This window comes from Syngnathus scovelli, chromosome 17, assembly GCF_024217435.2.
Source record: "Syngnathus scovelli strain Florida chromosome 17, RoL_Ssco_1.2, whole genome shotgun sequence".
Taxonomy (NCBI): Eukaryota; Metazoa; Chordata; class Actinopteri; order Syngnathiformes; family Syngnathidae; genus Syngnathus; species Syngnathus scovelli.
Window position 1 is genome coordinate 2,260,021 of NC_090863.1, and position 27,453 is coordinate 2,287,473.

Genomic DNA, 27,453 nt, shown 5'->3' on the forward strand with positions numbered 1-27,453 from the left:
CACTCAATGATTTTTCCATTTAGGGCCGTGCTCCTGTTTTGTCAGCTCATTGAGGGCTTGATGGATAAGCACAAGTGTGTGGAGAGAGGTGAAATCAGGTTGAACAGGGCTGCAACACTATGGTATGATGTATGTCGTAGGTATTAAGTGTTAGGGTTAAAAACAATCATTCACCAATTAAGGAAATGTAATGTCATTTAAATCATGACAATAAGTAATGATTTATTTTAGTATCGTATTGCCAAAATTCCATCTCTAAAATGCATCGACATTGAAATGGGAAGCACCTACATAAGAGGGGGCCACTCGAGTCAACATGTTAATTATCATTTCAATTTCAAAAACCATCCACTCTAAGAAATACATGACAAACTGAAGAAATCTGTGGCTCGGACAACAAACATGTGGGCTTTTGGCGCCTTTCAGCGGCCAAGATGACGTAGTGCAGTTTGATTAATACGCTCGGAGATGGGCAATTTAAGATCTCGTTTCTGTGGGTTTAAAAAAAAAAAACCAAATTGGACATTTTTCAAATCCTCGAATTAATATGCAGGCAAGAGTCAAGAGTAAAGTTGGTTCTGCATACGTCACCTCCACGGCGCCCCATACTAATATTTTGAAGCCCAACATTGTATTAATTCAAACTCACCACTAGGTGGCAGTGCAAGCATTTGCAAAGGTAACCAACACAGTTTGACTCCACATTCCTAATACACTGCCTCAGTCAGACCAGAACGTCTCAGCAACGTGAAACATGACTGCTTTGTGTCTTGTAGAATCCCGCAGATGTTTAATGAATTACAATTAAATTAATTATAAATAAAGGCAAAAAATGAGTGTAATGATTTCATCATTGAAATAAAGCATTTGAATACCTAATTTATTAATGATCTTTCTTGTCTCCCAATTTGAAATATTCAAGGAACACAAAAGTTTGCCCAGCCCACTACTATGAAGGAAACAAGACACAACCAAATTGAAAATCGTATAATGTTTATAATTGACAATTTTAGATACAACAGCAAACAAGACATCTGCATTGTTCTTTTCCAACCTCTTTCTGGCATTTCTTCTCGCCACAGATTTCCGATAACAGAACCATAAGATGAAGAAAAACAAGAAAGCCAAACATGTCGCTGATATTTCCTTGAGTGGAGCATTGAGGTTATTTCAAACCATATTTGCAACGTGAATGATGAGGCGTCGTGACTGGAGAGCAGCGTCAAAGCACACACCTCGCTCTCGCTTTGCGTTTTTACCTTATGGACGTCGCCTCACCTGGCCGTGCTCATTTGCATACGCTCGTCTTCGAATCGCTAATTCATCTCTTGAGGGTGTTGACTTTGCATACTTGGCCTCATGTCACTTATTGGCCTCATAAAAAGTGCAGGTTTTCAATTAAAAAAAAAAGGGAAAAAAAGTGGGGGGTGGCTTTGAGTGGAATCAAAAAGCAAAAGCGCCAAAGACAGAAGAAGCGGGTGAAGAATCTGAACGCTCAAGCTGTGACGCCGCTCATGTAAAGATGGATGGACGTGCTATTTGAATTGGAATGTCACCATCACAGCTGGATTCCTTCTCATTCATTAGAAAGACAAACGTGTAATTTCACATTCGGATTCATCTCAAGGGCTGGCTGGCGGGGGTGTGGGGGAAAAAAGAGAAAAACAAAATCCTATAGCGTTCTTATTTTTCTTTTTTGAAGTTATCTTATTCGCAACTGTTTCAAATCTCAGACTTGAGCCCCAACGCTGGGCAAAGTGACAAAGGCAGTCGAAGGCAGACGTCATTTAACGACGCAAACACAAACACACACACTCATGCACACACACACACGCACACACACACACACACACACACACACACACACACACACACACACACACACACACACACACACACACACACACACACACACACACACACACACACACACACACACACACACACACACACACACACACACACATCCGTGGTACACAAACACGCATGACAAGATCCCATTCCAGAGCTATAATTCAAAAACGTGCTTGTTAAACTTAGACAAAATCTCGTTGTCTTAACATGGAGCTGCAGTATCATAGACACAGGTGCATTTTTTTTTTCTTTTCATAGAACCAGAAAACTAAAAGATTGTGGTTTGTTGATTATTTTTTTGGGGGTGGTTGTGACGATACAAAGATTTGGCAAATTCTCGACGGGATTGCGCTGTTCCTTACGCACGGGTCATCCTTTGCCACGGAAATAAATATACATGACAAACTGGCAAGAAGCATTGTTACGATAAAGAAATAATCCATCAAAAAATGATCATTTTGATGTACGTTCAATTATAGTGGATAGTCCCTATCTACTGCAGAAGCAATGGTTCTCTTGAAAAATAAAAGCAAAGGGAAAAAAAAGCATTTTGGTGCCAAGAAACTGCATTGAAGTGAGTTGAGGAGCTTCATTTAGACAAAAGTAGTGCTTTGGCGCTATCTGCGTTCAAGGCTACTTATGGTGATGTAAGTGGGGGGAGATCTGTTTGGACAAAAGTGGTGCTTTGGCACCATCTCAGTGCCAAGAAATCATGTAGAAGTGGGATGCGGAGCGTCATTAAAGTGGGAGTCAAGTAAAAAAAAAAAAAAAACGACATGATTTCCGCTTTGAGACAAAAGTACTGCTTTGTCACCATGTCGCAAATTCCTTGGTGGGGGGGGGGGCCGTGTCGCTTACTCGCCAGGGACCCAGCCCTGCCGCGAGTCGCCGGGGGAATATGCTATTTGGGTAAAAATCAGGCCTTTTTGACAATAAAGATTATTTTAAAACTTCTCTCCATCATCCTACATTGGGCTGTTTTTCTTGGAAAATCCTGACAGTGTGTTCCCATTGAGGTTTGACACACAATGGCGTGCTTTATCTTGATGGCTACACAAAAGAACAAAGGACTGGCTTCAGGTCATGTGACGTGAGGAATGAGGAGGGAGAATTTTGAGGGCAGGTGAGTCAGATGAAGAAAATTGCACAGAGAGTTGACATTTGTACGCAAATAATGGTTAGTTTGCTGAAAATGGTGACTTCTATAGTCAAATTAGGGAGTGATTAAATCACTCTGGGTCACTTCTCAACAAATAAATAATACCATCAAATCACTAAGTGCCATTAAAGGAGAACTAAGAAACGCATTTATCTCCCTACGGTGTTAGTGTTAAACACGACTTTTCGGTACAATTGCCCCAAACACCGGAAACGTTAAAAAAAATAAAAATAAAATAAAATAAAACCCCAGCTCTGACAGTATCATATTATAGCGTGAGATGAAAGACAGGAGCGCATTTTTGAAGACTTGTAATTCCATTTTTCTTCTCATCCCAACTCAAAGCAAAGTCCGTCTAAATTCTTTATACGAAGTGAAGTTTTGGCAGAGTAACTAAGACCCGGACCTCTGGCCTCCCCCAGCCCCGCCCCGCCCCGCCCCGCCCCGCTGTCCCCGCCCCACCTTCTCGAACCATCAGCAAGCCCAAAGCCGGTCCCAACCTCAGTCTCAGCCTCGCTGGCGATTATCGCAGCCGCAGCAGCAAAACATGCAGGGGGAGGAGATAAGTGGCGATGGAAGGAAGGTTCTGACCGGCTGAGCCTTTCACCTTCTTGTTTTCGGGAGGGTAGGGGTACACGGGTCGCTCGGTGACGGGCACCACGATGCGATGGGATCGTGAACACGCTTCGTCGGTGCAAATGGCGCCGCTTCCGGAACCGCTGGAATCATCGCCTATGGACACCAGATCGGAATGTGAGCTTGTTGCAACTTGGATGACAAAGATGGAACATTTTTAAAAATAATTCTTGATTTACTGAGATGCACTTGCGTCGGTTGTCATGGAAACCACATACAACAGGAGAACATTCCAAACCCCAAAAAATCAAATCCAAATCATTGAAATTCACTAAACTATCTTGCAAATCTGGAAACTTCATTTGGGATTCATAGCAGTAAACAATGCGGCATTCAAACTTATGGAGTTTGATTTGCCATTTTGGAGCAAATTGAAAATGCAGATTAAAACAATCGAATAGTAGATCAAGAGACCACCAAGAAGCAACTAGTGGACCACTTCTTAGGCGGAATATTATTTTAGTTTGCACCGAAGGAGGATAGACCTACGTATACAGGCTATTCATTGATACATTGGACAGAATTTGGAAGGGTAAACCATTGACAAAATAAATCTAGTCCAAATAATAAATCCATTTCGTTTTTAAAAACGGTCATAATATATAGAACATATTTTGTGGGCAACGGATTCAAGGCAAATCCATCCAGACTCCACCGAATGTTCCAGTCAAAGGATTCTCTTTGCAACAGTCATTCACTGAATCTAATGACCTGTCTGGCATCAGCCATAGGTTTGGAATAGTTCTCAGAAAAACACGAAGCATATTCATCTATTTTCTGTATGGTCATTTGTTTTTGTTTTTTTTGGTTGTTGTAGTATTTTAGCTCCCACACAAAGGCAGGAGTGGAAATGACGTTTTTTTTTTTTTTGGGCTGCAAGTATTCCGCGAAGGCTACTTGACTGGACCTCACGACTGCTGGCGAGTGTACAAATGTCCTGTGGGTGCTGCCGGGGAAGGTCAGCCGCGTTCCATTTCTGTCCGCTGCGTAGTCGCCAAACCTTCGGTTTGGGACGTATGGGCCGGCGAGCTGACTGGAGAAAGCCGCCAATCCACTGATGACAATCGTGTCCTTGTTGCTAACCCTGTTCAGCGCTGGAGTGTTTTCAGATGAAACTGTCACTTTGCTAACAGCTTCCTTTTGTAGTGTAGCACTTTTCTCTCTCAGTTTTTATGACATTTGTGTTCAGGTTAATCAAAACTAATAGTCAAAATTGCTGGAAAAAATTGATCAAATTGAAATGATTACAAAGCTCTCTCAGTGAGGAAGCAAAGCAATTTTAGCTTCTTTTTTTTTCTTAACCCCACACAGGATGAGGAAAATCTGATTTGTGGGTTTCCTGCTCAAGATGACTAACAAAGCGCAGCGATGATGCCTTCACACGTCTCAAAGCACAAAACATTCACTCGTGATAATGATGGGATGGAGACATCCGGCAATTGGGCCGTTGATCGCAAAAGTGTGTGTGTGCGTGTGTGTGGGTGTGTGTGTGTGTGTGTGGGTGTGTGTGTGTGTGTGTGTGGGATGCTCCTATTTAGTCCCATTATTTCTACACCTGTAGAAAGCGGACACTGAATCCTGGAGCTTTTCTGACATGCCTCGCTCGTACAGTGGTTCCTTCATGGCATTTGTCACTTTGACAGATTTATGACACTTTCTGCCAAAAGTTGGAGCTATAATTTCCTTCATCCACAATGGGACACATTGCGGTCATCTTTGACCAGGCCTTCCGAGTTATTTTTGAAAAGGCAGCATTCTCGATATTGAATCGTCTCATTTTTGTACCGTTGAGCTTGGTGGCGGTCGTACTCACTGGTGTCCTGGAAGTCCTCATCGTTGCCATTGAGAGCATTCTTTAGGCGGTGCGTCATGATCTTCAGCTGCATGATCTGCTGCCTTATTGCCATGTCTGGCTTGGTGATGTCGATTTCCACTTCGGGGTTGTTGATTTGGCTCGCCAGGCCGTCGCCGATGACTTCGGGGAGGTATCTGGATCACAAATGTTTACAAGTGACAAGCATGCGACTGCTGCGCACTAAAGAAAAGGGAACAATTGACTGTATTCGGATAAAGGAAGGATCTGGTTATTGGGAGTCGGCCATTTCAAATATGAAGCATTTTTATTCTAAGTTGAATGCGTTCTATTGACAGTATTATACAGCAGCAATGCCATGAGATTTGGACTTTAATCGAAGTAAATAGCATTATCGTGCATGTCCTATTTGCAGCGAGAAGATAACTGAATAGAAGGGACACAATCAAACAGTTTGTGCAAGCCGATTTTATCCCTTTTGCATGTGCAAAACCTGGCCACCAGCAGGCAGTATCGTCATTCAGATACACACAAAATACGTCGGTCTCTCTCTCTCTCTCTCTCTCTCTCTCTCGCTCTCTCTCGCTCTCGCTCTCGCTCTCGCTCCCGCTCCCGCTCTCTCGCTCTCTCGCTCTCTCGCTCTCGCTCTCTCTCTCAAAACTCAGGAAGCACCAGTAATATTAGGTTGTTTTGCAGAGGATAAAGTATATATAGCTGTTCTATTGTCTGTCGACATGTGTTGATGCACCCACCACTTGTGTTGAAATATCTGTTGCTTAAAGTATTGGACAGAAATTGATGCTCTATGTTAGCCTTTCTGTGACGTTTTGCCTTGCTCATTAGCAATAAGCGAAATAGACTCAGGTGTTTTTTTTTTAAGTCTACATGATTTCTTATCTTTTATGGTTAGTTTGACACAGCGGAAAACTACATTTCATTTGTAAATGAAGGATTGAAAGCCTAGCATTCCTAGCCTTGAGCAGATGCCATCATGACTCAGTTGGATCTGATAAGTTGAACAGAGACAAGCAACCGTAGAGTGGGCTGATTCTTTGACTCATTCACCTTCGATTTGAAAGGGTTGAAGGGTTCTTGCAAACTCCCTAAATGGAAGGTTTGAGCTCAAGAAAAAAAGGCTGCCAGAGGCCGCCATCAAATGAATCGTGTCTATTGGCTGAAATCTCCGTCCCCTACCTGGCGCGGGTCATTCCGTTCCAGCACCTATCTTCAGCACCCGCGCCCGTGGCCACTCGATCGCTGCACAGCATTCCCGGGAGAGAAATCCAATATGGCTGCATGTCCCTCAGCCTCATAGTTACTTCAGACACCTGGAACGCAGCGAAGGACAACAGATGTTCTTTTCTACTTTGTCCCCAAATTGCCATCACGGTATTCCATGGAAACCCAGGGACGGGAGGGAACAAGTCCCGTCGTCCTCCGAGTGAGCCGTCTACCCATACAATCATTCCCGTGTAATGACCTCATGAGTGGAAAGGTGAAACGAACATTAAAAGAATTTAATTGTCTGTGCTTAGCAGTTTTTTCTGCCCCATAAAACGTCCTGCGGTATCGGTCAGACTTTGTCATCAGAGAGTCATCTCGGTAATATTTTGCAGCTCACCAGTCGGCCAAGTTTGTTCGCGCTGCTCGCCGACCTCTCCTCAACTGTGACCTTTTCGTTCTTCGGGAAGACGTCGGCTTCTGCAGCGCCGACTGATTTTTCTCGGAGCGGGCCGCATGCCAGAATCAACTGGGATGTGAGAGAGAATGAGGAAGAAAAGAACAGGCAGAAATGGAGAAAGAACATGTTGAGAAAGGTTTATACAAGTTTCATACAAAGTAGTTAGGACAAGGGCCACATTGAAAGGACAGAAAAGTAACAATACATGTCAATATTTGACTCTTTTCCTTGTAATGTCTTAAAATATAAGTACTGAACCTACCAAAAACGTAGACTACCTTCTGTGACCAGGAAAAAAAAAAGTATATATATATATATATATATATATATATATATATATATATATATATATATATATATACCGTAATTTCCGGACTATAAGTCGCGCTTTTTTTCATAGTTTGGGTGGGGGGGCGACTTATACTCAGGAGCGACTTATATATGTTTTATTTCACAAATTTTTACTTGAGCATTAAGACATCACTTACTTACAAGTATAGTTGACCACTTCCCATGTTATTTTTAGTATAGTTGATCACTTCACATGCTTTTATATCTTTATCTTGAACATATTCAAAACATAAAAAATGGAGAAAACATCAAATAAAGCAATTAACACTTTAAAGCACCATATCCAAGTCCACTGTCTGCTGTATGTACACTTGCTCTATTTTTGCTCCTCTTAAATTTATTATTATTATTTATTATTATTTGGCCCGTTCTCAGCTCTTTGTTTGTGTTTGTCACGTTAGCATACCTATCGTTTAGCCTGTTGTTGCTATTTAATGAATTGGAGTGACACCGATGGTTTTATAAATATGTTATTCATGTAATAGTTGTCCTTAATCACTCTATATGTTACGTCAGGCCCGTTCTCAGCTCTTTGTTTGTATTTGTCACGTTAGCATACCTATCGTTTAGCCTGTTGTTGCTATTGTTTAGCCTGTTGTTGCTCATTCATGACTGTTTTTGGTGTGGGATTTTGTCGAATAAATTGCCCCCCAAAATGCGACTTATACTCCGGAGCGACTTATATATGTTTTTTTCACTTTTTGGGGCATTTTATGGCTGGTGCGACTTATACTCCGGAGCGACTTATAGTCCGGAAAATACGGTATATATATATATATATATATATATATATATATATATATATATATATATATATATATATATATATATATATACACACACACTGTATATAGATTCTAGAATAATCTCCGGTTTCTGACAAAAAGGTGGAGAAAATGAACTTTTTGTGGAGCGTGACTTTGCGTTATGACAACTTCTAAAACCCTTTCATGTTTATCTTCGACTCGAAATCTGTGCCAATCTCAAATCCAAAGACAATTGTTAAGGCATTAACGCAGACACTAGTACTACATCCTGGCTGGTCCAGCACTAAATGCGACCCAATTCTCATTTTAAAAGCCAGCGTCCAGTCCACGTGACAATTAAGAGTAAATGCTTTCATAGTTTAGCTACAAATACATATTGCACTACGTGGCTTCACATATTTAATTGTCCATGTTAGTAATAGCTTATTGACGCTAACATCCAATGATGGAACTGCATTGGCTATTATTTCACCATCCAAATATAGTGGCATCCGAGTTAGCCATGGACACAAATCTAAAGAAGTGTCCCTCCTTATTTGCATGAGTCAATCGGATGAAAGGATCCCCACGGGTATGATATAAATGGAGCGCTGGGAATACTGTAAGAGCGCAATCAATCTGTCATCTAGTCTGGCCCTCTTAGGATAGCCTCCAGTCTTGAACGTTCACACATAACTAGAAATGATCCTGTTTTAATCCTGTTTTAAGCCTCCAGGCCATCCTGTCCCCTCAATCTCACCGAGGCTCATTGTAGATTGAACTGTCACCAGAGGAAATATGGTGTTAAAACAGAAGGCTGCAAATGACTTTCAGGCACATCAACACACGACATCCTGCGCTTTGCTTTTAGGAAGGTGGAAACAAAACAATATATGGACGTATGCCGTCGCTTTGAAGCTTATGGAAGCAGGGAGTCATCTAGCGCTGATACCAACCACATTGAGCATTAACGGGATCAACCGCAGTCTTTGACTTTCTCTCCATTTAGCTGTGTTTGACACCCAACCCCGCGAGGTCAGAGGTTGCGCACCCGCTGAAAGTGTGCCCCCACCCGACTGAACTGTCTCGTGCGAAGTCATCCAACATCTCAATGTTCTGACCTTGCTGTTGGTGGATTCCAAATGTTCTACCATGGTTGTCATAGCTTCTGATATGCGGTAGGGAAGAGAGAGGACCACAACATCCACACCGGACGGGCCATCGAAGCGATTGGACACCTGCATCATAGTTTCTACAAAGACAGGAGTCAGCCATCATCATGCAAGTATTGAGTGCACCCGCCCCCCCCAAAAAAAAAAAAGTTTCTCCTCCAACCTGCCAAGTGGCGCCATTCGGTGTTGAGGTCCGCCTGGTTGGCCAGGCAACCCTTCAAGACGTTGCTGCAGTAGTTGACGCAAGGTCTGGCGGTGGGCATACCTCGGCAGTGGGGGCAGTAAGTCATCCTCATAATGGCTCGCATGCACTCCTGACTCAGTTGCACCTGGGGAGGACGTCGTCAAAAACATGCACCAAAGACTGGAGTATTTCTGCTATATGTAAACAGAAGAATAAAAAAGCCACAAAAGAACCGAAGTTGTGGTAGGTTATCGCCTTTGATGACCTTCACCACTTGCCGATGCATTTTCATTGGACGGTTCCCATGGCAACTACTTTGTAGGACGACGTTCTTTCTTGGTTTGGCGGCGGTGGATGAAAAGGCTCTGACATTCATACAAGTATGCACAGGCCCTCCCTCCATCCTTTCTATCCCACAAGGCTGCGCCCTCAGGAAAGGGCTTTCGTGCGTGAAAAGCGAAACTGGGTTAATACCAGTAAGCCTGGCTCACGAGGGCGTACAGCTATGCATGCAAAACCTTAGATGTGAATGTGAGGGACACAAAGACAGCGAGAAGGAAGGATGCAGCCGGCTATGCATGGAAATGATGACGACATTTTTTTTTTTTTTTTTTAGGAAACACTGCTTGCAACATCAAGGCCACACCTAAAACTAAAAGCAAGAGTCTGGTAAATAGGTTGATAGGGTGAAAGTGGGACTGTAGAAAAAAACTGAAGTGGTTGAAACAGCAAACACTCCAAACACCCGTGAGCGCAGAAAGCATGGACAGAACTACGTCCCTTGTTAGAATACCTCATCATGCTATTAATAGAGTATAGAGCTAAAAATGGCAAGCATTAAAGCAGTCAGAAAGGCTTTGGATATTTTCCCGAGACGAAAATCTGTCAGACGATTCACTCTGCACATTTGCCCAACGAATGTTTTTTTTTTTTTTTACATAACGCAAACACAACAAAAGCTTGCACCTTAACGATGATAACTTCTAATGTGAATGGTTGACACTGCTGCTTTTAAAGTTTGTCTTTCAGTGAGTAGGTACGTAAATGTTTTTGATACAGCAATTTGCACAGATGGGACTCACAAAAAAACATACTACACTTGTTACAAATACAAAACCAATCTCGGGCAGGGCATCGATTTGTTAGGAGGCCAGAATTTTTGCCGCAAATCACCGTCGAGGGCCGACCTGCAAATAACAGCGGAATAAAATTCTCATTTTGGCATCGAATAGTTGGGGGGACAGTGCCCAACGGCCCCCACGCTCGCTCCGCCAGTGTTTCCAGAGAGCAAAATGTCCGACCAACTGACGTGTGCAGTTCCTTTCATTGATGAATAGTCGCTACATGTGATTGACTGACGACCAATCTAGGGTGTAGTCCACCATTAGCCCAAAGTCAGCTCGGATAGGCTTTGAATATCTGCAAACTTAAAAAAGGAGGCGTGGTATTCAAACAAATTGTGGATGGAGCATATTTTTTTTTTATTTGAAAATACCAACGGTAAGCTTCCCATGAGGTGAAAAAAATAACGACATGCTTCATGATGAATTTGGGGATAGCCACACAGAAAAGCAATAAACACATTCCCAGGCTTAATCTAAAGTCAGATGAGACATGAGTCACATCCTTACTGCAAACTCTCCTTTCCTCCCATCCTCGCCCTGCCACTTATTAGCCAGGGATGAGTCAGACAAGTATTTTCTGCCGAGAAAGGGAGATTGCAAAGAAGGAAGTGTAATGTCTGGAAAAAAGAAAACAAAGAAAAAAAAAAAACAGGACGATGCAGAATGTTTCTAAAAGTTCGACCAAGAGAGATTGGCAGTGGAGTTAAGGGCTTGAAAGCTTGCTGTGATATTGATGGTAGTTCAAGAGGAGGCGTTCCTTAATCTGGTTTCCTCCCTCGTACATATTAATGCTGGGAATTTTGGGTGGGAATGACGGATACGGAAAAGAAAAAACAAAAAAGAATCTTTGCCGTGCTAATTAGAGAGGTTTACTGTAATTCTCACGAAGCACCGTGAAGGAGAGGTTGCTACTGACGACACCATTTTGAAGTCAAACTAAACTAAAATAAGATCCTTTGAAATATATTTGCAAATCACCCTGTGGCATTCTTTTACCTAAATGGGATGACTGATCAAATCTTGCTAATTATGGGCCGAGATGCAAATAGGCCTGTTTAGGCCTGTGGTGGTGACAAAAACATTCGGAATGGATTACAATCCGCTCTCAGAACAAAACACAGCAGTGACAGTGTTGAATGACATCATTATTGATTCAAAAGAAGATTGCGCAGCACTGTTCCAAGATCAGTCAACGGCTTTTGACACTGTTGACCACAAAGTCTCACATCTCAGAGATTGGAGGATATTGGGATGTCTTCAAAAGCATTCAAATGGCACAAAGGGCTCTCTTTTTGTAGACAGCACATCTGCCAGAGTGGAATGCTATTTTCTCGTGCAAGCGGCAAATGCTCGTTCGCTCGCTCGCTCGCTCGCTCGCCCGCCCGCTCGGTGGGCGCGTTTGCCAATTTGGGTTTGCGCCGAGAAAGTGGAGTGCTGGTGAATTTCACCAGGTCGCAGACAGATGGATACAGAGCTCCACAAACACAAGTGGTTATTCTCAGCCCATTGTGTATTTAATGAGAGGACTCGTTCTGGCCAGTGGAAAGCAGAACAATGCCTCTCTCACACGCGGATTACGCATGGGCCCGTCTTGCACGCAAAATGGTGCCATGTCACCATGCGACAGTGAGTGCGCAACATTCGAAAGGAATGAGAGGAGTCGCTTTGATGTGGTGGTGTGTGTGTGTGTGTGTATGTGTGTGTGTGTGGGGGGGGGGGGAGTGAAGTCAGCTGTATGTGCTGGGTGCAGCCCGCACATCTGTCGGATCCACCAGCCAGCCTGCACTGGCCTGCAAAATTAAAACACTCGCCTATTGCACTATGTACGTAGAGTTCAAAGAGTCGGGGTTGACGCCGTTTGGTACACTCCCTTGTCTATTAAAAATGTTGTCCCTCAGGGGTCTGTACTAGGTCCCAATTCATTTACCTATCTCTGTTTTCTTTATTCACGATAATATACGGGTCACCATGGCAAAGACCGAGTCACATTCTTCTTGTTAATCCACTGCATTATTTTCTACTTCTTACTTCACGGTCCAATGACTAAATCATTCTAATTGTTTCAATCAGCAAACCCATTATAACCGTACCATTATGTTTATTGAAGCATCTAGTAACATCAAGAGAGCAATTTGCCTGTGCCCTTGCTTGCACCTGATCAACATCACATATTCCATACATAATATGTAACACTTTAATTGTCCCAGTGCACCATCAAACTCGTTGTGGTCCCTGATTGTGATGAGCAAAGGGCCTCTAGCTCCCTATGGTGTGACGGAACAAGCTGATCCACACTCCTCATGGCCTACTTGGTGCCCTCCCTCCCTCCCTCCCGCAAGAGAAGAAAAATGTCCGGCCACCAACACCGTGATTCATATTTTACAATTTCACAAACATCTGTCATTTAAGTCACACGACCTGTCAGCTTGGACTTTCCTGTCAGCTTGGAGTTTCCCCTTGAGATGATGAAACCGTAGCTTGATTCCTTACTATTGTCGTCCTAATTGTAACAAAGTCCCATACAAGGTGCACGGCACAGTTTGCAAAAAAGCAGAAAAGCTAGAAATAAAGCAGCTGTCTTGTGAAGACAGTGATAGTGAGCAAAGGAGGGAAAACTCATTTGTTCAAGAGGAGACACTCAGCAGGATGGATGGTTGACAGACAAGCGAGAAGCATTTTTACGGTGTTTCTGTTGCTGCTTTTCTCACCGACTCATTAATCTTGTGAATGTGTACAATACATTATTCAGAGTCTTCACACAAACACGCATTTGATATTGTGTCTTTGACTGGAGTTAAGCAGTTGTTGTTTTTTTGTTTTGTTTTTCCAAGTTGCCTCCAACAGACATTGGCTAGAGGGTATTGCTGTTATTTGAGTCCCCGAGAGCATAGAAATAGGGCACGACCTAATTTCGGGTGCTTCCAGTGCTGACATATTAGTGCTGACGTGACAATTTGTCATTTCCTCGAAAATGGGCCAATTATTTGCACAAATTCCCAGCTGAGATGGTTTCATGTCGTCATCACTCACTGTCTGTCTCTCAGCTCCAATAAACATCATCAGTTGTGAAAATGTGAGAAAAGAAATGCTAATCAATATATTTTGACTACATTTTCAAAATCTATTACAACACGCTGATCTACCTGATCCGCAGCTACGATATGGGCCTCGTGTTGTCAGACAGTAGCATAACAAGTAGCGCTCACTGTATTTCTATTCTCAGCTTATCATCCATCCATCCATCCATCCATCCATCCATCCATCCATCCATCCATCCATCCATCCATCCATCCATCCATCCATCCATCCATCCATCCATCCATCCATCCATCCATCCATCCATCCATCCATCCATCCATCCATCCATCCATCCATCCATCCATCCATCCATCCATCCATCCATCCATCCATCCATCCATCCATCCATCCATCCATCCATCCATCCATCCATCCATCCATCCATCCATCCATCTATCTCACCAAGTAAAGAGCTACATTCTTCACCTCTGCTGCAGCATCTGTTTTCCTACATGACGTGTATATTGCTCACGGGAGCAGCACCCTTGACAGCCCTCTCGCCCCCACCGTCCGACCGACCGACCGACGGAAGATATTTTTCACCTCGCCTCCCATTCTACGAGGCAAAATGATTTCGCCGTCGCGCTCTGATCTTAACCGTCGTACTCCTTTCTTATGCAGGGCGAATAGCATTTCTCTTGGGGGATATTAACTGGACCCGGTAGACATTTTTTAGCGGGGGAGTTGACATTAAGTGGCGTTGCGGGGGATCACTCCCCGAGCCCAGGGCCATACTTCATGGAGTCGCTCGTTTGCACCAACGTTGATCTGGAAGAGTAACGCCGAGCCTATATGGGAGCACATCCTTCTTGCAAATGAGCCATCCTTAAGTTTGAGGAGGCTTTGCAAAGCGTCTCTTTTGGCATGTTCACATATCAAGGTTGGGCTCACGCGTCTATTTATGTATACGCTACATACTATTTGCAGAGGTTCTTTTATGCAGGGTTCCCAGCCTTTTCGACGACACGGCCCGCTGGGAGTAAGGGAGAGAGATGTATGCTCCAGACCTTCTCGTAATATAATAGCCCTGTTGTAAAAAGTCAAATCAATGTCCACCCAAACGGTGTGTAGAAACGCACACAAAAATATGGGCGCATGTAGATAGATATGAAATAAATTGCAATGGTCAAATAACACACAGGCGATACTGTTACAGAAAAATTTGAAATTTAGAAGGATCACTTTCCAATCTGCGTGGACTTGACCATTGAAATGTATACAGTACATATAGAGAGGCATGTACATTTCTCGATATAAAGCTGATATAAAGCTGAGTTGGATCTCCATTGATATATTTTGTAAAAGGTCAAAAGAGTTGTTGTTGTTGTTGTTGTTGAAGTTGCCCATTGCGCTCAACTTTAGTTCACAAATCCATCCAAGTGTGCGTATATCCACCTCACAGTTGTGACAAGATAGCAGTTGGACAGCATGAATATTACACAGGTGAAAAGAAGGCCGGCCACTCAATAATGTGCATGGACTGCCAAATTCACTGAAATGCCTTGAGATACGTAGATGCCTTATAGCTGAGAAAGGCACATTTCCTATGAATCATTTGTACACAACAACAACTCTCTCGGCTTGAGAATCCTGCAGTCAGCATGCACATTTCAGTGTCGCTTTGGATATGTTTATGCTAATAAGGCGAGTTAGAAGCAAAATTCATGGTGTTTTTGCCAACTTCCACACCCGCTGAGGTGTAGGTCAACTTATCTAAAGTTTTTCCTTCAACCCGGATTGGAATATGCAACTAAGGTGTGGTCCACCCATTTCATACAAAATAGGGAATGAATCAAGAGTGTAATGCTTACTCACAAAGGTATTCATCGAAAATGATCTTTTCGTCTTTTACTAATTGCAAAGCCAAGGTGATCCGCGACAGGGAAGCCAGTAGAATGGGAATAAAAAAACGAAATGCATTAAATAGATATACGTATATATGTATATTGCATAGTTTTGTGGCCAATATAGTCAATATTCACACTAGGCGCTAAAGTGATTGCATCATAGCGACATTAAAATGAACGATGCAACACATAAATAACAGAAAAGATCAGCTGCGGTAGAGATTAGACGTCAGTAAAAAGCTTTATGAGTATAGGAGTCCTTTTCACCAACAACAATAAAAATGAGGCAGTATGCACGGTGGAAAAATAACAATGAGCGCTGTTTCTCGGTTAAGGCACCACGGCGTCCAAGAAATTTGACATAAATGTGGCCGGCCCAAGACCAAGAAAAGAAAGAGCAACGCAAATATCACCTGGGACACTTTACGGACCACCTCTCCACTGACGACCAGACCTTGAACAAAGGAGCGGGCGGCCACAAATGTGCGGGTGACCTTCATCTTGAGGTCACGGGATACCTCTCCGAAAGGGTGAAGTGTCTCCAGCTGTTTCGAGACACACTCCAAGTACTCGTCCCCTGGAGGAAACAAAACAAACCCATCACTATGTATAAAAGAAATTGTTCTTTGAGTTTAGCGACACCGCTTGAAGGTGTTTACCGATGGAATACTGCTTGTTTGCGTGGAAGAAGAGTCTCTCCAGAAGCCTTGCCCAGAATTCATTGAGAGCATCTTCCAGGTTAATGTTTGAGCCTCGGTAGTAGTGCCTCAAATCCGTGTAGAGGTCGCTGAACACAAGAGCATTCTGGGAATAGAAAGACCTCCAGGTGGACATGAAGGTCTCCTGTAGTGTGAGGGCCGAGTTGTTCAGCAGCTCCAGAAAATAACCTGCAAACATGCATGAAAAGTATTCTGAGGACAAAACATTATGATGGACATGTGATGTGGTTCATATGCAGGCCAGCATTTCTTTTTTTTCATGAAGTTTGCCGGTTGTGGGAAAAACCTGCCCATATGTGCAGTGCCTGGGGACATTCACAGCACTTAGTTACATAACATGTTCAAATGCTTAGCTCATCCTGACCCGGCTGCATGGAATTATGGAAGCAGTGCCTTGCCTTGCCTCGCCTTGCCTAGTTTCTATCCTGGACTCACACTCCTTCGCAGACATAAGCAGAGTTGTTGAAAGCCAAGGTAACAGCCAGCCGAGGCTCCGGCTCAAAACATTTCAGATCTTTAGCAGACTGAGTAGATGAGAAGGTCACAAGGCCGATTTACCTGACGGATGAGGGACTTGCTCGAGGGAACATATCCGGTCGCTCATATGGGCACGAGCAAGCCACCAAAAGAGCACACTAACATTCTTGCGAGCGGCAGCAGAGATGCACATTGTCTCCTCAAACATGAGCGAGTGACTTCAAAAGTGTCATCTTAGCTTTGAAGTGATTGGAGCTAGTTATTTGGAGCTTTCTACGTAGTATATGAAATGTACTATGCCTTCCGATTCACTCAAATAGCACTGGAATAGACACCAAGTCCTAATCATCAGATTGACACATTAGCATTGTCACATGACTTGTTGAAGCCATTTCATTGGATGGAAACTTGATGAAAAAGTCTTCTTGGTAGAAATGAAAGGCAGCTCGCTAGCAAGTTGTGCACTTTTGCATTGCCCTTGAGAACGAGTGAATAATGATGGTCATTGGAATGACAAAGGCCTGTCAAAAGTCTGCCTGGATGGGTTTTTGTGCGCAACGGGGTGACCTTTCCCATCCTTCCGTTTGTGCCCAGGACAATGAAGGTAGCAACAGCTTTTTTGCTGTCTCCCGAATCCACTTTCAAAATGGAAAGATCAGCATCCCTCTGCTCTGCAGGCAGGGAAGGAAGGAGCAATGGGAAAGCCCGTCTAACTTTGTATTCCCTGCATTCACACAGGACACAGAGTGCAAACTATGCCTGGCAACCTCAAACCATCCGATGACGTAGTTCAACTCAAATTTTTCTCAATTTCATTGAAAAGCGCCACTTGTCAAGGGAGAGGGGGACTTTCATCCATCAGTCTGTAATGAAATGCCTACCATGTCTCTTGCCGAGCTGTTTTATTGGGCTCCTTCAGGTAAAACGGAGTACTGAGACAGGCAGCTTTGCCATAAACATACCCCAGCAGCACAGCACAGCACAGCACAGCACAGCACAGCACAGCACAGCACAGCACAGCACAGCACAGCACAGCACAGCACAGCACAGCACAGCACAGCACAGTCGTCAAGCTGATCTCGTGTGAAGTTACTGACACGAGATCTGCTGTAATAAAGCGCTAGCATCGACGTCCCTTCAACTGTCAGTCAATCGAGGCTTGAACTGAGCCCGTGTTTATCCCGCAGAAGGATTCAACAACGGAATCGTTTTTCTCATGCATGCCGCTGAATAGCTTGAAGTCAAAAGGTTGCAATACAAAGACTAAGAGATCAAACCGCAATATAACAAGATGAACTTTCCTGGAAGAATATAAACCGTTCACTGCCACAGACGGATATAAACGTCAAGTCGATGTCATATCAAATGTATTATGATCCAGGAGAGGTCAAACATTGATACTTTGGGATGATTAAACATGACGCAGCTGAGAACATGACTGTGTTTCTGAGAAACTAACACAACACAAGACTTAGTAATAAACATATTGCTGTGCAAAACGCACTATGATACTAAGGGGGCACTGTGCAGGTGCACCTAATAAAGAGAGAATGTATTCTATTCTTATCTGTGCATCATCAATAACATTTTTGGAGCAGTGTTTAAAGGGAAGGGAAAAAAAAAAAACCTTGTTAAGATTTGTTTCCCACTAGTCGTTCGGCTGTTACCATCTCTGCATGTGCAGGAAATGATACAAAGCTTTAGGAAACAACCGAGTGGGATGACCGCGGTTGACTTGTAAAATTGAATTTTAGGCCAAATAATGGGAACATTTGGCAGCAGTAAAAAAAAAAAAAAAAAACAGCCTGACAAATACAGCAAATAAAAAACTAAAGCAGATAGTAAGTAGGCTCGGACTGGAGGACTGACAAGGTAATTCTCCATCAAAGTAAAAGGCGCTGACTTTAGAATAGGACACTTATTGACTCTGACAGCGCACTAGAAATGGGAGGAAAAAGAAAGAGCAGAAATGAATTCAATGGAGGTGAGAGACAAATGAAGGGCCAAGCTACCAACAATTTCATATCACTTGAACATCTGACAGCCTTCATTTTTTTTCTATTTGATAAATACTGAGTGCCTTACTTTGCTGCTCATGAAAGGAAATGTATGGCTACAGCTCAAGGTTGCACAATGTTACATTTACCAAACACTTCATGCGGGATCTGATCAAAGCCCATCATTGGTGTGAATTTGAGATCATTCCAAAGTCATCCCATCTCACATGTCACGTCTCATCCCCAACTGCTCCACTATGTGTCTGTTGTCTTGGTTTCTGTCTGTGTGCTCGCCCCTCCCCTCCTGTGTGCTCATGATCAGCATGATTATTCCCACCTGCCTCTCGTTACCTGTCGTGTATATACGTCCTGTCTGCCCCTCACTCCCGGTCGGATCATTGGTTGTGGTTGTTCGGTGTTGGGTTTACGTGTGTTCCTGTCATGAGGTCTTTTTGGGTCCTGTTGCCGTCCGGTCTTGCTGTCGTCATGTCCTGATGTCGTCTGGTTTCACGTCCCGGTCAGTCATTCATGTTATTGTGGTTACGTCGTGTCAGTTTGCCTTTTTTGAGTTCACCAATAAACCCTGGTCCAAGCTGCACCTGGTCGTCCTGCTCCATGCTCCACCCGACTGTGACATCACAGGTTTGTTAGGGTTTTCCAGGTTATCTTTATCGTAGGATTATGTTGGAATGTAGACTATAATGATTAACCAATCTTGTCTTGCTCACCGCTGTGTGCCAGGATGATAGAGCCGTTTTCAAGGTGTAAGGGCTCTACTACCGACATGGCTGCACCATCGGACGGGACCTACTTCATCCAGAGTTTCAGAAGCACTGCCTTACCTGCATCCTATGACTGCACGTGCCTGTTCAGAACGGATCGTGGTTTTGTGGTCACCAGAGTTGTCCGATGCTGCCTGCCAACTGGACACGAGTGTGTGCGCCAGTGTGTGTGACAGAACACACCTACAGACTAGAACATCATCAGCAGACGAAAACACGAGCACATATACAACTTCTTAGACATGACAGATGTGATAATGATAATGAGACGTGGAGTGCGTAGATGCTGTTCTGTTGAGCATGTTTTACAGAAACTTGATGATTTGACCATCGAAAATGCTTCGCAAGTGATGGATACAATGATGTTTCTGTGTTTTTTCTTTTTGTGTTTTATTGATAGCGTTCTGGTCGCCTAAGGCAGAGGGGCCGTGTAAGAATTTTCCTGCTAATAACATCTGGCCAGCAGGTTTTTCGCTTACACAATAAGTTTGATCTAGGGTGTTGAGGTAATGCCTCATCTTCACTGGAAAGTGTTGCTATCATTGTTTGTTGTTTTTATTTTTACTGTTCTTCTTTCTTCATTATACATACACTACCGTTCAAAAGTTTGGGGTCACCCAAACAATTTTGTGTTTTCCATGAAAAGTCACACTTATTCACCACCAAACGTTGTGAAATGAATAGAAAATAGAGTCAAGACATTGACAAGGTTAGAAATAATGATTTGTATTTGAAATAAGATTTTTTTTACATCAAACTTTGCTTTCGTCAAAGAATCCTCCATTTGCAGCAATTACGGCATTGCAGACCTTTGGCATTCTAGCTGTTAATTTGTTGAGGTAATCTGGAGAAATTGCACCCCACGCTTCCAGAAGCAGCTCCCACAAGTTGGATTGGTTGGATGGGCACTTCTTGCGTACCATACGGTCAAGCTGCTCCCACAACAGCTCAATGGGGTTCAGATCTGGAGCGTCACATTTGTGGGGTCAATTAAACGTTCAAAATGGCCAGAAAAAGAGAACTTTCATCTGAAACTCGACAGTCTATTCTTTTTCTTAGAAATGAAGGCCATTCCATGCGAGAAATTGCTAAGAAATTGAAGATTTCCTACAACGGTGTGTACTACTCCCTTCGGAGGGCAGCACAAACAGGCTCTAACCAAAGTCGAAAAAGAAGTGGGAGGCCGCGTTGCACAACTGAGCAAGAAGATAAGTACATTAGAGTCTCTAGTTTGAGAAACAGACGCCTCATAGGTCCCCAACTGGCATCTTCATTAACTAGTACCCGCAAAACACCAGTGTCAACATCTACAGTGAAGAGGCGGCTGCGGGATTCTGGGCTTCAGGGCAGAGTAGCAAAGAAAAAGCCATATCTGAGACTGGCCAACAAAAGAAAAAGATTAAGATGGGCAAAAGAACACAGACATTGGACAGAGGAAGACTGGGAAAAAGTGTTGTGGACGGATGAATCCAAGTTTGAGGTGTTTGGATCACAAAGAAGAACGTTTGTGAAACGCAGAACAAATGAAAAGATGCTGGAAAAATGCCTGACGCCATCTGTTAAGCATGGAGGAGGTAATGTGATGGTCTGGGGTTGCTTTGGTGCTGGTAAGGTGGGAGATTTGTACAGGGTAAAAGGGATTCTGAATCAGGAAGGCTATCACTCCATTTTGCAACGCCATGCCATAGCCAGTGGACAGCATTTGATTGGAGCCAATTTCATCCTACAACAGGACAATGACCCCAAACACACCTCCAAATTGTGCGAGGGATGCAATTTCTCCAGATTACCTCAACAAATTAACAGCTAGAATGCCAAAGGTCTGCAATGTCGTAATTGCTGCAAATGGAGGATTCTTTGACAAAAGCCAAATTTGATGTAAAAAAAATCTTATTTCAAATACAAATCATTATTTCTAACCTTGTCAATGTCTTGACTCTATTTTCTATTCATTTCACAACGTTTGGTGGTGAATAAGTGTGACTTTTCATGGAAAACACAAAAGTGTTTGGGTGACCCCAAACCTTTGAACGGTAGTGTATATATATGTTTTTTCTTACTTGTCTTTGTTGTTTGGGGTGACATAATCATATGATAAAACAGGAGGGAGATGTTAGGGTTTTCCAGGTTATCTTTATCGTAGGATTATGTTGGAATGTAGACTATAATGATTAACCAATCTTGTCTTGCTCTCACAATGCAGTAAAATGAAGTGGTTGCTTCCTCTGCTTTAGTGTGACCAGCTGCAGAGGAAGCAATCAAAGTTGTTCTGTTTCCCACAACAGTGTAAAACACCCCCTGCTCTGATCTTATCAGAGGCCAGGGGTTCACCAAACCTGTCCACTCTCACCCCCACTCTGTTCCTCCTAATAAATATGCCCTTGCAGGAAGGAGACTTTCAGATTTCATTCCTTGAGCGAGTGAACTCTCCACCTGCAGGTGTCTAAAAGGACTTGCTTGTCTCCCGTGTGGTTCTTGAAAAATAAGTTGGAGTGAGCAAATCTCTAACAGGTTAATTTCAATTTTCAAGAAAACAACTGCACCCACCAGAGGACAAACAACCAATCGTAGACTGAGGTTTCAGTCATTGGATCTGCACATCACAGCAGCATGACACTGACCTGTTATTTTGGACCCCAGGCGCTTTGCTGAAACTACGGCCGACTATCCCCCTCCAAAAATGAGTTTAGTCTCGGATGTTTTGTCCTCCATTTTGGGACGTATTCTCCCAAAACGTTTGAAATTGTTCAGCATCCATTTTGTTGGTGCAGATGCCTTTCCCAAGAGCATCTTAGGTTCTCTGCAGCCTCTTTCTGCTTATGGCTCTCCATCTGTGCAAAGGCACTCAAAGTCAAATAAACACAACAGACATCAGCAAACATGGCTGTCCTGGGCACACTGAATGCACACATGATGGACCGTTTGGGCGCCATTCGCCATCAATAACAACACTCACTGCTTGGCTATAGCTTCAATGAAAGCTATATATTAAAGCAGTTGACGCATCACATAGTGCATGTGTACAGGCATCATTCATGAAGAGGCTTTTCCTTCCCCTTCCTTGCCGTTCCTTCCCCTTCCTTGCCGTTCCTTCCCCTTCCTTGCCGTTCCTTCCCCTTCCTTCCTTCCTCATGTCGGTCGGTATATGCGCCATTTACCACTACTCTTCCTCCATTTATATTCATTTACTCCTTCTTCCAGTTCAGCAGTGAGCACCTGTCGGGGTTTTCTTTTCCTCTTCATCCCCACGGCTTGTTTCTGTCGCCATCATGTCACCCGCTGCGCTCATTGTGCTCTCCATCATCGTAAGAGTGATGGCTAATGGAAAGTGTGATTTGCATAAACGGAGACAATCAAGTGCCATAATAGGTTTCTGGTAACAGCCGGAAACGACCGGGTGAAGAACGCAGGCCAAGGGATGGTGTAATTGCGCTTGTAATGCACAATAAAGCATCCAACCATAACGGAGTAGTATTTCTTTTTTTCTGTGCTGACTTGTAAGTACAAAAAAAACTCAAATACAATTCAACTCACGTCACAACAAATACCAATTTGGTAGATTCTGAGCAAATCAACTTCATCCTATATTTCAATGAGAGCCCAATAAATGTTGAAGGCAGCGCGTTTTATAACCATTATTTGTCCAGTAAGTGGATATGCTTTCTTGAGTAAAACTACTGTAAAGGCAGCAGACAGGATCAACAAACATAGCATAATTCACAAATGGTACACTATGATCGATTTTGCGAAAACAGTCATCAGTAGCTCAACAGCGCTGTAATAAATCTTTCTTTCACAAAGGTCATTAAGCCGTTTCATAGTTGTCGAAGCATTTAGGAGAGGCACTGATTCTTGAACTTGACTGTAATTTTTATATTTGAGTCTTGGCAAAATTGTGGGAAAGCCATTTCTTGATGTTAATGCTCCACAACCTCCATGAGCAATGATGGAGTGGATGCGAAATATGACAAAGAGCCCAGTTATGACGATGCCCTTGCTTCTGATGCTCTCCAGCTGTCGGACAGCCATTGCGCTCGCTGCCTTTGCTTATGAGGCGTAGTTGAGAAACTCCTCCACCAAAATGAATGTGACTGCAGACCTGCCTTGAAGTGAAATGAGTCGAGAACACAGGAAGCAAAAGTCTTTTGAATGCTCATCACCTGCCAGTGGTGCCAACAATGCCTTGATGTGTGAGCTTGGGATCAGCGTTTCATTTGCGCAATAGCTTCCAGGCTGGAAACATCATACGGGGAAAGAAATCGGGGACGATCGGGAAAGTGGAAACTTTCAAGTTGGGAAGAGTTGGTCTACAAAGTGAACGTGACTGTTGATGGACAAAACAACCGTGAAATAGCTCAAGCAAGTACATCAATATTGATCAAAATGATGGACAGAGTTGACATTTTATCTTCTTTCGGTTACGGTTAACCCCAAAGAAAGCATTGTTACGCATTTATCGTGATGTGTTTTGATTTTGATTGATTTGATTGATATGTATAAATATTTTTTTTTTTTTTAAAAAGGCATGAAAAATGCCGCATTCAACGGCCACATTAGGTGTGCCTGCTGGATGCTGAAGACAAATCACTGCAATCTACAATAAAAAAACAAAACACACCTAGTTAAGCCAGAGCATTATTGGATTTGTAGAGGCAGAATTGTTGCTACCTTTCTTGTTTTGGCTCTCCTCAGATTGTGGAGGTGTACCTAATGTTGAGTAAACAAACACAAAGCGTGCGTTGCAGATGCCAGTAATGGCTCCGGTGGGTTTTGTCACCACCTGGCCGCTTTGGAGGCGCCGTCTGTCTGTCCTGCACACCTGGCTGCCATCCACCATTTTTCGATCCCATCACTCCACGTGTCCTGGATGACCTTTCACATTGTACTTTCAAATTGGAAGCCAAGCTTTTTTTAGGGGTCTCAACACTTTCCTGTACCATCAATTTCCGCTCCCGACTGTTTAGCGCTTACTCATCCGTCTCATTCCCTTTATCTCCCCTTGAAGCCATTCATCCATCCCCTTTTCTGCAGTGTTCCACCATTTGAAAAGCCCAACACACGCTTGGACAAAAAGTCTGTCTCCTCTCAGCCCAGCCCTTGCCTGGAAGTCAAATTACAGGTTGACAAAGAAATAAAGCCACATCAGCACGCTCACCTATAGAGTTCATATACTGGCAAGAAGAGCCAGATCCTCCATGTATGCATGCTGGTCCTCTAATCTGTGGTCTGGTGGCTTGCTTGGGAGCGTTTCCAACATCAGTGGAGCAAAAAAAGGTCTAGGCTGCCTGGGCTGGAGCAGTAACACCCTACACTTAGTCACATGGCGCTAGCTAGTCCACACCCTGCTAAACATAGCCAGATGCGTCAGGACTGGTAGCGTGCTAGATTGTCACTGGTGCAGCCACTTGGACGCAAGGGGAAGTGGTCGGAAGTTTGAAACATACTCATAAAAAAGAGGATTTACATGAGCGAGATGAATTCCTTGCTGCAAACATCTGCTTATCGTCGGAATATGGAAGAGGTCCCAAAAGTCACTGTGCGCTTTCTTTTTCGACTTTGCTTCAGGTATCATTCCGACAGACACGGCACATCTTGTTTTGGCCCATCTTTGGCCCAGATAGTTCCAGTCCATTGTTCAACTCTCGTACCCATCGAGTCAACAGATGTTGTTTCAACCTCAATGTCCCCATAAACTCCAACAACTCTGTAGTTCCCATCTGATGGGGTGAAGTAAGGGGACACCAATAATACACAGCCAAGAAGCAAGAGGAGACAATGAATGTGCACTTCAAGTATGACAATGTTTACCAGCTGTACAATTCCATGGAATACAAATGAACACAAGGCTGTCCAAATGGCTCCATTATGAAGCAACAAAAGATTTATAGTTTGTGCGGCGGTAAAAGCATCAAATGTTTAGAGAATGAAGCCCGCTTACGTCGAGTGGTGTTTACGTATGTGTCGTCAACATTGCTTACTGGCTCCTCTTTTGCTAAATGAGGCGTTTCACCCAAATTACAAAGGTTAACAACCGCCGGATGACACACGCTAACGATGGAATTTGGACGGCTTGGAAAGCTTTGTGTATTTTAGCTTTGCAGCGGTATTCCTTTGGCACGGCGGCGCCAACGACACCCGCCGTGAAAAGGAGCGGGAGCGACTGCCGGAATGAGGAACTCGGTCCCATAGAGGGAAAGTAAACAAACGTCATTCGGCCACCAATCATGGCGATGGCTAAAAGGTCAGACAAAGTAGCAAAGCCTCATCTGAAAGGATCTATGGCTATTCTAGTCCAGCTCCAGGGTGGCTTCTCTGTAACATTAGGCACACAATTCGGGCTGATTGCGACATGCGCTGCATGCAATATCCCCCCTCCCCCCTCCCAAAAAAAAGTCATGGCTGGTGTCAATAAGAATTATTCATAGAAATTCTGACTTAGGAAATGATGGAATTTGTGAATAACAACAAGTTGCTACTTCCATCTGCAGAGAGACACCACAATATTTGAAAGATTGCATATGTAAATTTGCCCCAATGTTATTGTTATGTATGTAACAGTGCAGTAGAAATGCAGAAGAGTTAGACGATTTTTGACATTCATTTCACACTTGATGGGGGGGGGGGGGGGGGGGGGGTCATTCAAGAGACCCAATATTTTTTTAAACCAAGAAAAACATCATTTTCCCATATAATATCCTTTCAAGTGGTCAGAAGGCTATGAGATTTATCACTGTCAAAAAAATATCCAGTTCAAGTATTTTTCTCGACGGGCGCAGGTAAAAAGGGGCGTTTGCGCCATAGTGTGAGTGAACACAACTGCCTTCTTGACCAACGACAGCAGAAATACTCGCTGGAGTCCATGCAGATGGTCCAAACATGCAAAGTACATTCATAAGGAACTGCAAAGCAAATTCATCCGTTGTTCCTCTCTTGTGTTACTGATTTAGAAACTCACCATCAAAGGCCTTATACTGTCCTCCGAGGGAGACCTGCAAGGAGCGTCCGGCGTCTTTGAGGAGTCCCTCCATCTCTCCTCGGCTCAGGACGGCTAGGCTGTCCTCCATGTCGCTGGTGCAGCAGGTGTAACCCTGAGGACAGATGCGCAGGTGCTCTCCTGGTGGGTGGACAAACAAGGAGGGGGAGAGACATTTGAGAATTTGGGTGGGGAAAAACAGCAGAAGAAAGGCATTCGTAAAACTGGCTCTGTCACTGCTGTCAGCTACTTTGCCGCTTTATAATCATCTGCAGAGCAAGCGTAGACACGACTATCTGGGATAAGCCGTGCTAGCATTGGAGGAGGCTTGGGCTCACTCGTGTGATTACCTGGCAAGATGCGGACAACTTTTTGGCACACACAAACGTACTGTAAACGCATACAATCAAATAGCAAACGCGACCTGTCACAGCTTCCCTGTCACAGCTTCCCTGTCACAGCTTCCCTGTCACAGCTTCCCTGCCACAGCTTCCTTGTTTGCTCTCAAGTCAAGCTGCTACACAAATTAGCAGAAAAGCATGTAAAAGGCAAATTGCACTTCAGTCAAGCAAGGCTTTTTGATGGGTGGCGTTCATTTGCATTTGAAGATCAACTTCATTTCTCAGGCACAAACTCTCTCTCTCTCTCGCTGGCTGGCGCAGTCGAACGTGATTGTGTTGGGAGATTTTCAAGGAATTGGGTTGCCTTTACAAAGATAATAATGATAATGCTCAGCATCTCTCACCTCTCCATTACGATGCAGGGCAGCTGACGGGAAATATCTCGTGATATCTGATTTGAAACTAGAACATCTTAAAAGCATCGGAGGTTGCGTTTGACTTTAGTAAAAAAAAAATTTC

General features: G+C 43.6%; 1 protein-coding gene across 1 annotated transcript; it reads right to left on the reverse strand.

Moving 5' to 3' along the window:
- Positions 1-976: 976 nt before the first annotated feature.
- On the reverse strand, positions 977-26,756 carry LOC125984717 (glypican-1). The gene is made up of 9 exons (XM_049746821.2): positions 26,576-26,756; positions 16,305-16,532; positions 16,059-16,222; positions 9,576-9,741; positions 9,362-9,492; positions 7,084-7,212; positions 6,657-6,790; positions 5,463-5,638; positions 977-3,745 (listed from the first exon to the last, which is right to left on the reverse strand). Exons 1-9 carry the CDS (start codon positions 26,682-26,684, stop codon positions 3,537-3,539), a joined length of 1,446 nt encoding a protein of 481 aa, XP_049602778.2. The 5' UTR covers positions 26,685-26,756; the 3' UTR covers positions 977-3,536.
- Between the last annotated feature and the right edge of the window lie 697 nt (positions 26,757-27,453).

Excerpts from the sequence above, each read along its gene's own strand:
- LOC125984717 (XM_049746821.2), bottom strand. The coding sequence starts at position 26,684 with ATGGAGGACAGCCTAGCCGTCCTGAGCCGAGGAGAGATGGAGGGACTC. Across the intron at positions 7,213-9,361 it reads TGGAATCCACCAACAGCAAG|TTGATTCTGGCATGCGGCCC; the intron begins GTCAGAACATTG and ends CTCACATCCCAG. Across the intron at positions 5,639-6,656 it reads AACGGAATGACCCGCGCCAG|ATACCTCCCCGAAGTCATCG; the intron begins GTAGGGGACGGA and ends TTTGTGATCCAG.